The 12,557-nt window shown below is 34.3% G+C and overlaps 1 protein-coding gene across 23 annotated transcripts in view; it reads left to right on the top strand.

Annotated features, from left to right (window-relative positions):
• Positions 1–12,557, top strand: part of ADAM22 (ADAM metallopeptidase domain 22) — a 267,617-nt gene that overhangs the window by 229,498 nt on the left and 25,562 nt on the right. For 20 of the 23 annotated variants that reach the window (XM_019031229.4, XM_055346836.2, XM_055346838.2 and 17 more), the window contains 3 exons: positions 1,086–1,200; positions 3,393–3,483; positions 6,800–6,817. In XM_019031229.4, the coding sequence (XP_018886774.1) occupies positions 1,086–1,200; positions 3,393–3,483; positions 6,800–6,817 (224 nt within the window). The remainder of the gene's footprint in view (positions 1–1,085; positions 1,201–3,392; positions 3,484–6,799; positions 6,818–12,557) is intronic. The other 3 variants (XM_055346842.2, XM_055346839.2, XM_055346841.2) reach the window with 1 other exon arrangement.

Genomic DNA, 12,557 nt, shown 5'->3' with positions numbered 1-12,557 from the left:
TCAATAAATGTAAGCTATGCTATTTATTATGATTACTGTATACTGGGCATCATTGTCTGTTCTTGTCACTATATCGCTGATACCTGACATATGATATAGCAACTGATGCTTGAAGAAGCCAGGCGACCTGATTAAGGTCCCTTAGTAAGACAGGAGTGATACGGTGAATCAAATCCAGGCCTTTTGATTTTAAGCCTAAACCTTTTTTGTTCTGCATATTTGTTAATCTGTAGCTCTGATTGAGGCTGTGTTTTAGTTACATTTAGATGTGGATGTATGTTATGTTCCTGAAAATTAGATCAGACAAGACAGAAACCCCTGTAGTAAAAACCTGTCTCAGGAGGAACTTTGCTGATCTTCAACCTAACTTAACTCTCTCCTGCTTCTCTATTCAAGGTTGTTTTGAATTAGATTTAGGTGTATATTCTGTTTCCTGAGTGGACTAATGAAAAGAGATTATTTTCCTATAATATAAAAAAAATGGTGTCAATTTTATATGAATCTTTTTTCTATACTCAATTCGTGGGAGTTCTTAGTTCCCCTGACCCTGACATAGCTAGTATCTACAGCATGGGTTGAAGTGCCAAGGTTGTATAGCCTTGTGGAACTTTCTTCTCAGTCCACTGCAAAACATCAGGTCTCCCCTCTTCATCAGACTTTTATTTCGTTTTGCTTCCTAAAAAATGAATAACATTTTTGCATGAAGACCCTTACTATGGAAGGAAGGAAACCTTTGTATTAGATAATTGACAGATGATTATATTTCTGCTTAGCTTTTTAAATCTTCCTCATAAAATTTAAGTTAATGAAAGTCAAAACAATAATTTCTTTGATTTTTTATTTTTAGATGTAGATCAATTTCTCTGTTAAAATTCATCGTTCCCTTTGGGTCACTTGTTGGTCTCTAGGAAACATTTGCTTGAGGTACTGGAGGGAGAAATAATGTAATTAGTGTTAAGAAGAACATACTAATAATTTTTGGAATTACCAAATTCTAAGCATATAATAATAAGAAATTAGTGTTTATTTTTCATGCTTCTGTACCAGAGAGTTGACATTTACTCTAGCTTGATTTTGGATCTCAGGTTTGCAGTAATGAGCTGAAGTGTGTGTGTAACAGACACTGGATAGGTTCTGATTGCAACACTTACTTCCCTCACAATGATGATGCAAAGACTGGTATCACTCTGTCTGGCAATGGTAAGTACTTAATTTGGTAACATTATGTAGTCTTTATACACAAAGAGAAAACTGCTCTCTGAAAACTTTTATTTGAGTTATTTTTATGATAATCAGAAATACATTCTCATAATAATGAATTATACAACTGGGGTCCATTTTATGAAACTGATTATGTCCATTAAATTGTAATGATATGTAATATTATGTATAACTTAGTCTATTTGATTTAGCCTTATCTTGTCCTACTTCATTATGAGATTTTTCTGAGGCTGTCAATTAACCCTAACATTTCTTTCAAATGTAGAAAGTAGTCATAAGTCTTAATTGTGTGCATTTAGAAGAAGAATTTTATATTTTTGAACTGAATAAAGAAGAAACAGTTAAAGAATTGGTTTTAAAATATTTTAATATTCTTTATTATAGAATCTCATTGTTGTTCAACCCCAGTTCTGTAGCCTGAACTGGCTACAGTTAGTAATCCTGGCCAAGGTTCCTGGTGGGGCTTTAAGAACATGGATAAGAAATAACAGGTGCAGTCCTAAAAGCTAGGGTGGCCCAAATGGGGGTATAGAAATCAAATGCAGATAGTTGAAAGAACTTATACATTGGAGGCAAATGTCCCCCTTTAAAATATTTCATCATTTCATTATTGAGTATTCTTTTATACAAGATAATGCTCAAATCCTAAAGTTCATTCACTTTCAAAGGATGAGAAAAAAGGAATATGTTCATTCTAATAGTCCAGAAAGGGTAAACAGTTTTAGCTAATATGACTTTTATAAAGAAAATCATAGTATGATTAAGATTTTAGAGTCCCCAGTCTTAGCAGTGGTAGTGTGGAGCTTGTTCCAGTAGTTAATTCAAAGACAATAATATTTAGATAGATGGATTTAAATGACGTGTCAAAAGCCATACCATTACTTAGAAATAAACAAGACTAACATCTAAGTTTACTGATCCCTGCTAAGTCCCTGGAAAAAAAGGAAGGGGGGGCAGACATGCTAGGTCTTGGAGTAAGAAAATCCTAGTGACCCAAGGAATCCTCTGGCATCTGCATCTGTGCATCCCACAGAGGACCTGGCAGGTTGGAGTCCACTAGTCTGCTCAGATGACCTAGCCCTGCTGTCTGACATGAATTCTAGGGCTCCCAGACAGAGAGACTGCCACTACTATCATTGAGAATTGAAATCTTCTCAAGTAGCCCATGACTCCTGACCTCTGATGTGTAGAAGGATGCCTCAGGAGTGGAGCAGGCAAAGATGGATCTAAGCTACTCTGGATGAAAGCTCTGCAGTTAACCATGTGGCACAAATCATTATCAGCAAAACAGGCCTTCTGGTGTCAGAGCCAGGCCTCATTCAGATCAGCCTTTTCTGCCTTTGAGCCCTCATTTGAGCTTATTGACCAAGCCTTTGATTCATGGTGCCATTCTGCTGTGATGATCCCCTTAAAGATTATATCTCAGCCTGCCTGACAATGGATACTGGCACAACAATGCCATCACTGTGTTCTGAGCTTCAATCCCGCCCTGGATTCTGCCTGCCTGTCTCTCTGCCAGGGTGGTGCTGCCTCTCCTGCCACATCAGCTCCAGTCCTCCAGCTCACTCAACTCTTTTTCCTCTGGGGTTTCCTTCTCTAGAATGCCACAGCCATCGTTGCCCAGACGGGGAATTACAAGCCCAGTGTTTCTATCACCTACATCACCTGGGCAGTAATCACAGAAGTCTGTGGACATGTTTTCTCCCTTAAGAAGCTTGTATTCACTTTGAGAGAGACAAAATATAACACACACACAAAACCGAGAGCAGTAAGGACCTTGTGTTAGTTGTCAAAATGGAGTGATATGCACAATAACATTTCTAGAATTTCTGAGAAAGAGGTAAGGATCAAAAGGAACACAGATTTTCTACAAGTTCCTCCCTAAGTTTCATTACTCTTCCCTCTTTTAGTTTAATGACATCATGGTTTCTAGAAAATACAACTGTGCAAAATGCACTTGGACAAGAATTAAAAAGGACATTTACCAAACATTATTTTTAAAACAACTGATGTGGATTGCTGAATTATGGTTGATTTTTTCTTTCCTTTGAAAAATACTCATTTTTGAAAACAAACAGTGTTGTTAGTGTGATGATTACAAAACTGAACAATAAAGTTTCTGAAAGGATTTTATACTACTGATCTTCCTTCTTTCTTTTTTTTCCTCTCAGGTGTTGCTGGCACCAATATCATAATAGGCATAATTGCTGGCACCATTTTAGTGCTGGCCCTCATATTAGGAATAACTGCGTGGGGTTATAAGTAAGTGAAATGTCTCAGTCTTGTTACTATTGAAATATACTTCTAAACATTTTGATTACATGAAAACATCTAGAAAGTTTTGTATCATTGGTTGAATATACTTGCAATGAAAATCAGCTTGGCTCAGCAGCCAGTCAATGCTTATTCTTGGCATGGCGAGAAGTGATAATATCATTTTTTAGATTTTGAGACAACTTCCTTCTATTGTAAAGAACTGAGTATTATTTAAAAATCCTTGAAGTGAATTGAAGCCAGTCTAAATTTGTAAAAACTGGTAAGTTGTAACTTTTGAAGAGAATTTGATAACCTTAAACATTTTGCTCAGTAAATGCCTTCAAACATTGTAAACTTATTTATCTATCTAATGTGTTCAAATTTTCTTTTCATGATTTATATAATCTGAAAAGAAACCAGAGTATTCAATTTCCTTTTTAAGTGCTTTAATCTTATGATGTGAAAAATTTCTTTGTATTTAAGTAACTAATTTAAGTTTAATAAGTTAAAATGTAAATATAGTAAACCTTAAATTTTCTTTAATATTTCAACTTAAAATCATATTCTGCTGATCCTTGATGATGATGTTCCAGTCCACAGGCCTGGGGTTTTTCTCCATTTGGAAGGCCTGCAGCTTGTGCTAGGCATTCTGGGCATTACCTCATTTCATAGCACATTTTTCCTCATGGATCAAAGTTAGGTAACTCAAAGTTTTGGGAATTAGAATCAAAATTTTAGACTTTTACCCCATGCCTTTTAATGGACTCGCCTTTGTTCCATAAGTTAATATATGTCAAACACTCAAAGTAGTACCTGGCCCACAGTAAGCACTATGTAATTGTTTGCTATTATTATTATCACTTAACATGGTCTTAAACCAATTGCACCAAAGGAAACATCTTTATAGTGTACATGGTAATTGCTTGTGAGGTCAAAACCATCAAAGAGTTTCTTTGGCTAAAAAGGGAGAGCAGTTAGTTTACTGGCAGGATAAGCTTTGTATGCTGCAAGCATTAATAATACAGGCATTTGTGGAAGACTATATATTAATGAGTAGCACAGAGAGCATATTACAGTTTGGCAAAACATAGTTGACATGGCATGTCATAGTGAAGGAGAGTACAGCACAGTAGTAAGCTTTTCCCTGATTAAATGAGCATCTAGCCCTGTACCATGTAGTCTTCCACAAATTCTTGTATCATTAATGCTTGTAGCATACAAAACTTATCCTGGCAGTAAACTAATTGCTCTCCCTTTTCAGCTAAATAAACTCTTTCATAATTTTGACCTCACAAGCAATTGCCATATATACTTACAAAGGTGTTACCTTTGGTGCAGTTGGTTTAAGACCATTTTAGGTGATAATAATAAGTTCATAGCAGATGCTTAAAACCTATGGGCCTCTTTGGTGCGCAGGTTACTGGGTGTATTTCACCTCAGCATAACATTTGGAGTTATCAAATCATATATCTGATAGGAAGGCTTTTCTTTTTGTCATTTGATTTCTCCTCACACCAGAAGCAAATTAGCTCTGTATTGGAATCACACCATTTCTCCAACTTAATGCATGATTTAAGTAGTAATTGTCATCACAAGCATTATTGTGTTGAAGTAGCTCAGTTGTTTCATTTGGCTGTGTGAAAATGGAAAGAAAAAATTGTTCCTTCTGGAATGTGTGATTTTCTGCCACCTAGTGATGGAAGTGGATATTTCATTTTTACAATCTTGGAAAAACCTACCTTTTAGAAACCTAAACGCTCATATTACTTATTAAATTATGTGTCTATTTGCCTTTATTGATTAGAATGAAAATCACTTTTTTTCTGCAGGTGACTTCTTATTTTTATGGCATTCTTTTGAGATCTGTTCATTCCTGAATATATACACTTTGCAACTTTAATAAGATCCACTTAGCTGGAAACTGATTTAAGTTGATTTTAGCTTAAGGAAAAAGACAAACCTTGTGCATACTACAGTATCTTCTTTATAAGTAACTAGCCCAAATAGCTAAAGTTTTAATGTTTCTAAAATTATTCAGAATATGTTTAGGAATATAGTGGGAATGTAGATATTTTAATAGAGGAATTAAATTCATGAATATGATGTTTTACTTATTCTATTTGCAATTTAAAACCACATTTAGAACCTGAGAACTCATTTTCTCATTAGTTTTTCCAGTTAAACTTTCTACCCCTTCTCCAAGCCTTGGGGTGGAGAATAGCAGGAATTAAAAAAAAAAATAAAGTAGAATGCTCATTTGGAACTGTATGGCTCAGGAAATCAGACTGAAGGAATAAAAAGTAAAACATGTTGAATAGAAAAATACCAGGCTTATTTTTCCCCCATCTGATAGTTTCCAGGATGAAAAATAATAACAAATTGGCACCTTTGCCGTCATGTGCCCGTTATCAAACGTGATATGTATAATGTGGATGATATAGACTGGCAAGTAAAGATGTTACCAATGAAATCCATATGAAAACATTATCCTTGATCTTAGAGGAAGCAGCCCAAAACTACTCAGTTGCATGACCTTTCTAACGTGTCTCCAAAATATTAACACTTAATTATGTCAAGATAGAAAGTTAGCAGTGAACTCTTGAAAAGTCACTGGTACTGTACTACCACACCCTGTAGAGCAATTTTTTAATAAGATCCACTTAGTTGGAAACTCATTTAAGTCGATTTTAGCTTATGGTTAAATAAACACAGAGACTAAACATTGAACAAGTATTTCCAATGTGAAGCTTCAGCGAGTAAGTAGTAATCACTTAGGAGATCCTTAACAGTCATGAATTGACTCACTCCTATTTATCATACCTGATGAAATAAAATGTTCTGGTATTCATTTATATTCCCCTATTTGAAATTCTTAGGAATAACTATAGTTTGGGGTTTATATTCCATTAGGAATGAATTATAATTTTATTTCTGTAAAAAGTTATTTATATAAGTAACTTGATTCATTAATTTCATTATTTAAGTCAATGTATGTTTGAAGACCTGTATTTGAAATAAGATTTACTTTAGAGCAGTGATTGATGTTGAGAAAACAATTACTCTTTAATGACTGCAGCATATTTATGTTTTTAAAAATGGACAATTATTTGACAATATCGTCACTGACTCTTTGTTGCTTCTCCTGATGATGAGGTGACATTTTTGTGTGTGCATTCCCATTTTAATTCTGTAATTCAGAATCCTCTAGTGAAGACTTTTCAATGAAAGCTAGAGCTTTTATGTTTAGAGCTCCCTCTTGATGTCCTTCCAGAGGTAACTAACTCTTATGTTTCTCCCTCTTTCTCTTCTTGTCCATGAAAAGAAACTATCGAGAACAGAGGTATGTAATACAAATAATGTGAAGATAAAACTGAAAGGTTTGACTCATATTAGCATTGTTGGAATTCATACATGCAATTATAATTAAGTTCACTTTGTTTTTATGTATAATAATCATACACTAATCGATTTTTCATTATCTTGAGATAATTTTAATGATGGTGCCGTGAAATATAGCAATTTAAAATAGATCTGTCATTTAATTTTAATGGATCTTTTATCCAACGATACTACAATTAGTAGAGTCTTGCTTATTTTTTATTAGTAATATATATAGAAATTGATTTTTTCCATCTAAAACAAACTTCCTCTGTGTTAAGGTGTCCCATTTGTTTACATTAATATTAGCTTTTCTTCATGTTTGTAACACTCTTATTGCCTAATACTTTCTGAGGGAATTTATTTATTACTGTTTTTATATTAATAATATCCATTCCTAAGTGACAAAGTTTATTTGGGCAATGTTGCTGTTGGGAATGTTCTAGCATTTCGTGAGCCTGTTTATCTCTGCATAAGGAATTTTTTTGTATTGATTAGGTAACTGCACATTTAAAGAAAGAATTTGCATAGTTGGAATAATAAAAATGCCTATATTCTTGAGAAAGTCAGACACCCTGTATAGCATAACCGTAAAAATCTATGTTTAACCAACAGCATAAAAAGAGATACAAAATGTTCATGTTGTTCTATAACAATTGCCTATTTTATCTGAATCTAAATTAGCACATAATATTGGAATGCACTCTTCACTTTTCCCACTTAAAAAGTTACTAGTGCTGTTAGCTATTGATAAAAAATATTAAAATATTATCCTGGAAACTGATAACCTAGACCAGGTCTTCCACATGATAATGGTATTTAGTTCTATACTCATGGTATTTATGCAGATTCCTATTTACTTAACCTTTTCCATTGTTGAGTTGCATGCTTGTGACAGGTTATGAATAAGGTGTATAAATGTGGTAATTTGTCATGCTCCATCACAACTTTCATTTTTTTCACAAATCAAAAGTTTAAACTTTACTCTTTTTTAAATAAATTAAAATTCCCATAAGGCTTTAACCATAGGTATCTGTAGAATCTGTATAAATATATAGTGCCCATGGGTTACCATTTGAAATCCTGGTCAGTTTGTGTAGACAACAGAAAATATTGACCTTTCTCTAGAGTGACTAACTCATCATCAATGGAAAAAGTAAAACTGGGACAAAATTACAATTTAAGAACAACCAGATTTCTTCATGATGTGTTTTAAACTCTTGTGTCCAAAAGCGCTTGAGTAGAGCAGGAGCCGCCGTTTAGGCTTTCTGTTGGGTAGAGGTTGATTGATCGTATTAGAAATCTAAGTTTGGTGAGTTTCTTTAGTGGAAAATAGAATTAGGCAAATAAGATTAAAAAGTTAATGATTCAGCTTCATTTCCACAGGAACTAAGGCTATAATGTAATTTAATATTGCTGAATATATGAAAATGAAAGTGAAATGTCTCATAGGCAACATAAGCAAAGCTAGCACAGTGCTCTAAGATGTGTTCTCATTAGGGATTCTATCCAGAATAAGGGAATTGCCCACACTTTAAAAAAATGATTAATATTGAAAAGTATGCACAAATTTCTTGTTCTAACTCAATATGTAGAGAGAGATTGTTAAGAACATTTTCACATGAAGAATCTCCTTTATGTGCCTGATATAATTTCATGTCTCCTGGTGTTACTGAGTCATCATTTCATTGATCTGGCTACTCTTTTGGAATCTAGTCCATCATATTTTGAGAGTTGTCACATCTTCAGTGGATATTTATTTTATATATTTTGATATATATCAACACAACCTTTTTTTTGTCCTTGCCCATAACTAATGAATATTAGGTTTGTACAGTAGGTCTCAAAGTGGAGAAATGGCAAAGAATAGACTTTAGATCAGGAAGTTGTGAATGTATAAGTGTTTTCTAAATGAGTTTCCTTTTTGAGAATATATGTTAGTGATTATAGACAAAGTGGTAAGGCCAACAGACCAAAGCATGCATTAAAAAATATTCAATCTTATAAAAATATCTATAGACATTCAAGTAAAGATCTTCCCAATTCCAAAATATACCGGAAGTGAAATTAAGGATTTTGAGTTGTTATTGATTTTAAATTAGGTTTTTCTTTGAGGTTCCATGGTAGGGAGACCAGTCCACAAGGAATCAGAAATCTACTAGTATGTGGTATTGGAAAATCAAACTTTCCTCAACTCTGAAATCAAGTAAAGTTCTTTGTAATCTGTAAAGCATTATGGTGATGGGAAGTTATTAGCATGTGGTCTTGGAAGACTGTATTTCTCTGATCTTTGAATGAAAGAGGTGAATGTAGTTGTTCTCAAAGAGGAAGGCAGCATTCATTGGCATGAGTGAGGCTCACACATACTGGTTGAGGTGGTGGAAATGTTGGTGAATGTAAACTTTTGCTTTAACACTAAATGCAAAACATAATAAGTATAATAGCCTGTTATCAGATTCTTAATACTGTTGTAATGGCTCAGAAGTACCAAACTGGGCATAACTTTCCAATTCCTGGAGAGGACAGGCAAGTAGTTCTGTGAGTGAATTTGATAACCAGATAAATTTTCTCTTCTGAGAATGAGTCCTCAAGGTTTTCAGTATAGAGAAGGATTATATTCTGTGTTTTCTTGCAAGTTTGACAAACAGATGTGAAGCAGACCCATTTTTTTTTTTCTTTTTGTTCCCAAACTTTGTAATAGAAAGAAACCGGAAGCTCCATTCTGGGGCATAGTGAAGGCAGAACTCCACATATGTGCAGCATCACTTTAAATCTGCCAGTGTCTTATGATGGGCAGAATTGTGGAACAAAGGAGCCATAGCCTTAGACATTAGGTAATTAGAATGATGGTTATATTTATCCTTTCATTTAAAATATTCAGGAAGGAAAACTTCCCCAATTTTTTCAGTTGATATTATTGTTTATATTATAGCACAATTGCTTTAGGTCTTAGAAGCTATATGACTTGTAATGAGAATTATAAGTGGATTTTAGTTTTTAGGGTAAGTTTGCAAATAGCAATAGAATAAGAAACAGTAACTGAACTTAGATACATAAAACATTCATATTTAGCTGAAATCTTATTCTCTTCCTTTGTCTGAGATGAACACACACCATTATGATTGATGAGAAATATAAAAAATAACTCGATTATATCTTTTTGATCTATGGTTTCACGTTAAGCAGAATGCCCTCCCCTTCCCCATTTCTTTTCTCTCTCACCTGTTTCAGCCACTTTATTTTCTACTTGTGAACTTCTCATCTTTTTTCCAAACCTTTCTTACTTTGTTTTTATATTATTATTATTATTTCGGTGATATTCCTGCATCTGTCAGTGTTACTTGGTACACATTATACAGTATTTCTTAAAACAGTAAAGTAACAATTTAATAAGAGACAGCCCAGATGCCAACCAAGCATTGGAGAAATGCCTCCTTCAGCACTAAAGTTAAGAGTTGGTTAAATGGTTTTTCCTCCAACATTTTAAGTATGTATAAGAATTATTAAGATAAATATAATTCAATTGATGCTTTTAGGAAAGATTAGACTTCTCTCATAACAGGACCATTAGCCTAAAGGTTTTGGGGTGATCAAGAAACAGTCTTACTTAATGTTTAAATTTAGAATGCTAACATAACAACTAGATGATTTATAATTATGAACACATTAAGAGTTGTCTTCTGAAGTGGAATAAGAATAAGCAAGCAATAAGCATAGTATTGTAGACCTGGAGAGAAATAATTGTATAAATTAGCTCCCCCAGAGTCATTAAGTTACAGGGGTTGATCCTTACCTAGAGAATAGGAAGTACCTTCAAAAGAATGTTATTTAATGGGATGTATCGATTCAAAACACAAAATGAAATGCCAAAGTTGTACAGAGAAGAAAAAGACAACATGTAATTAATGTGGGGAGAGATACGTTTTGAGGGGGAAGAAAACTAGTTACATAAGTGTTTATTATATTTTGGCTATTGTTCACTAAAAATCATACATGTCTAAAATATTTGCTTGTAATATGAGAAATTTGAGGTAATTTTCCCATTATAAAATTTAGCACTAATCAGGCCACCTACTGTGGTGATCACTTTTAGTTTCCAAAATTTGATGAAATAAGAAAGCACTCAGGATTTAGGAAGAAAGCCGTAAAGATAATAAAGGACTGGAAAAAGAAGTTTGATTTAAAATTTTAAAAGGATCATTTACTTAGTCATTTATGACAACAAATGATGAAAAGTTATTTTATTTACCATGGGGGCTTGATATTCTCTATTAAAGCAAGAATAATTAGCTTTGTTATGATATGTAATTAATAATTGTAAAAAAGACAAATTTCTAGACAATGAAGGATGTTAAACATTATTATTAGTAGTAGTATTGTTATTATTATTTTTTTGAGATGGAGTCTCGCTCTGTCACCCAAGCTGGAGTGCAGTGGCGCGATCTCGGCGCACTGCAAACTCCGCCTCCCAAGTTCAGGCAATTCTCCTGCCTCAGCCTCCTGAGTAGCTGGCATTACAAGTGCATGCCACCACACCTGGCTAATTTTTTTGTATTTTTAGTAGAGATGGGGTTTCACCATGTTGGTCAGGCTGGTCTCAAATTCCTGACCTCGTGATCCGCCCACCTCAGCCTTCCAAAAACATTATTCTTAAGAGATCTTTAATGAAATGCATAACCTATCACTGACATTTACCATGTGAAGAAAGTTACATGCATTCCTTATGGAATTTTAGGGAAAAGCCAGTGAATTTCCATCTTTTGGAGACTTTGCAGTGTGATAGATAAGAATCTAATCTGCTCAACCTAATGAAAACAAGGTGGTGCTCCAGAAGTACATTGAACTGAAACTGACTGAAACCCACAGTTTATGATGTATTTAGCATTTAGGGTGTTTGGGCACTGTGTAAAAGATGACCATGGACTTCAGAGAAGTTACATTGAAGGGATAATAAAACGTGTTCAGTTAAAAACACAAAACAAAACTGGGCCCCATCCATTGTGAAACATAGTCCATCTACATCCTCAGTGTCAGCTAAGTGAGGCCTTACTTAATGTTTAAATTTAAATGTTAAAGAGAAGGTGATTTGTGGGATAGAATACTGGGAATGGTCAAGTGTAGTTCAGTGCTCTTGTATAATAGCTTGTCTTCATTTTTTATTTATTTTATTTATTTTTTGAGACAGAGTCTTGCTGTGTTGCCCAGGCTGGAGTGCAATGGTGCGATCTCGGCTCACTGCAACCTCTGCCTCCCAAGTTCAAGCACTTCTTGTACCTCAGCCACCTGAGTAGCTGGGATTACAGGTGTGTGCCACCACACCCAGCTAATTTTTGTATTTATTGTAGAGATGGAGTTTTACCATGTTGGCCAGGCTAGTCTCCAACTCCCGACCTCAAGTGATCTGCCCGCTTCGGCCTCCCATAGTGCTGGGATTACAGGCGTGAGCCACCACACCCAGCCTGGTCTTTAATTGACTTCAATTTGGTGAGGCACATCTCATCAGTTTATAAAGATTATCAGTAAAGATAGTAGTGATAAATGGGATTTGTTAACCATAGATATTGTTATTGGAAATGTGTTCATGGGATTCTTTTACAAATATTAATGTAATACAAAAGGGAAATTTTCTCCCCAAGGCAAAAACTAGAACTCTGATTTTATTGACAGCATTTTTTTTTCAAGCATTAATGGAATATTTTACT

This window comes from Gorilla gorilla, chromosome 6 (genome assembly GCF_029281585.2).
Source record: "Gorilla gorilla gorilla isolate KB3781 chromosome 6, NHGRI_mGorGor1-v2.1_pri, whole genome shotgun sequence".
Classification (NCBI taxonomy): domain Eukaryota; kingdom Metazoa; phylum Chordata; class Mammalia; order Primates; family Hominidae; genus Gorilla; species Gorilla gorilla.
This window is presented reverse-complemented; position numbering and strand designations above follow the sequence as displayed.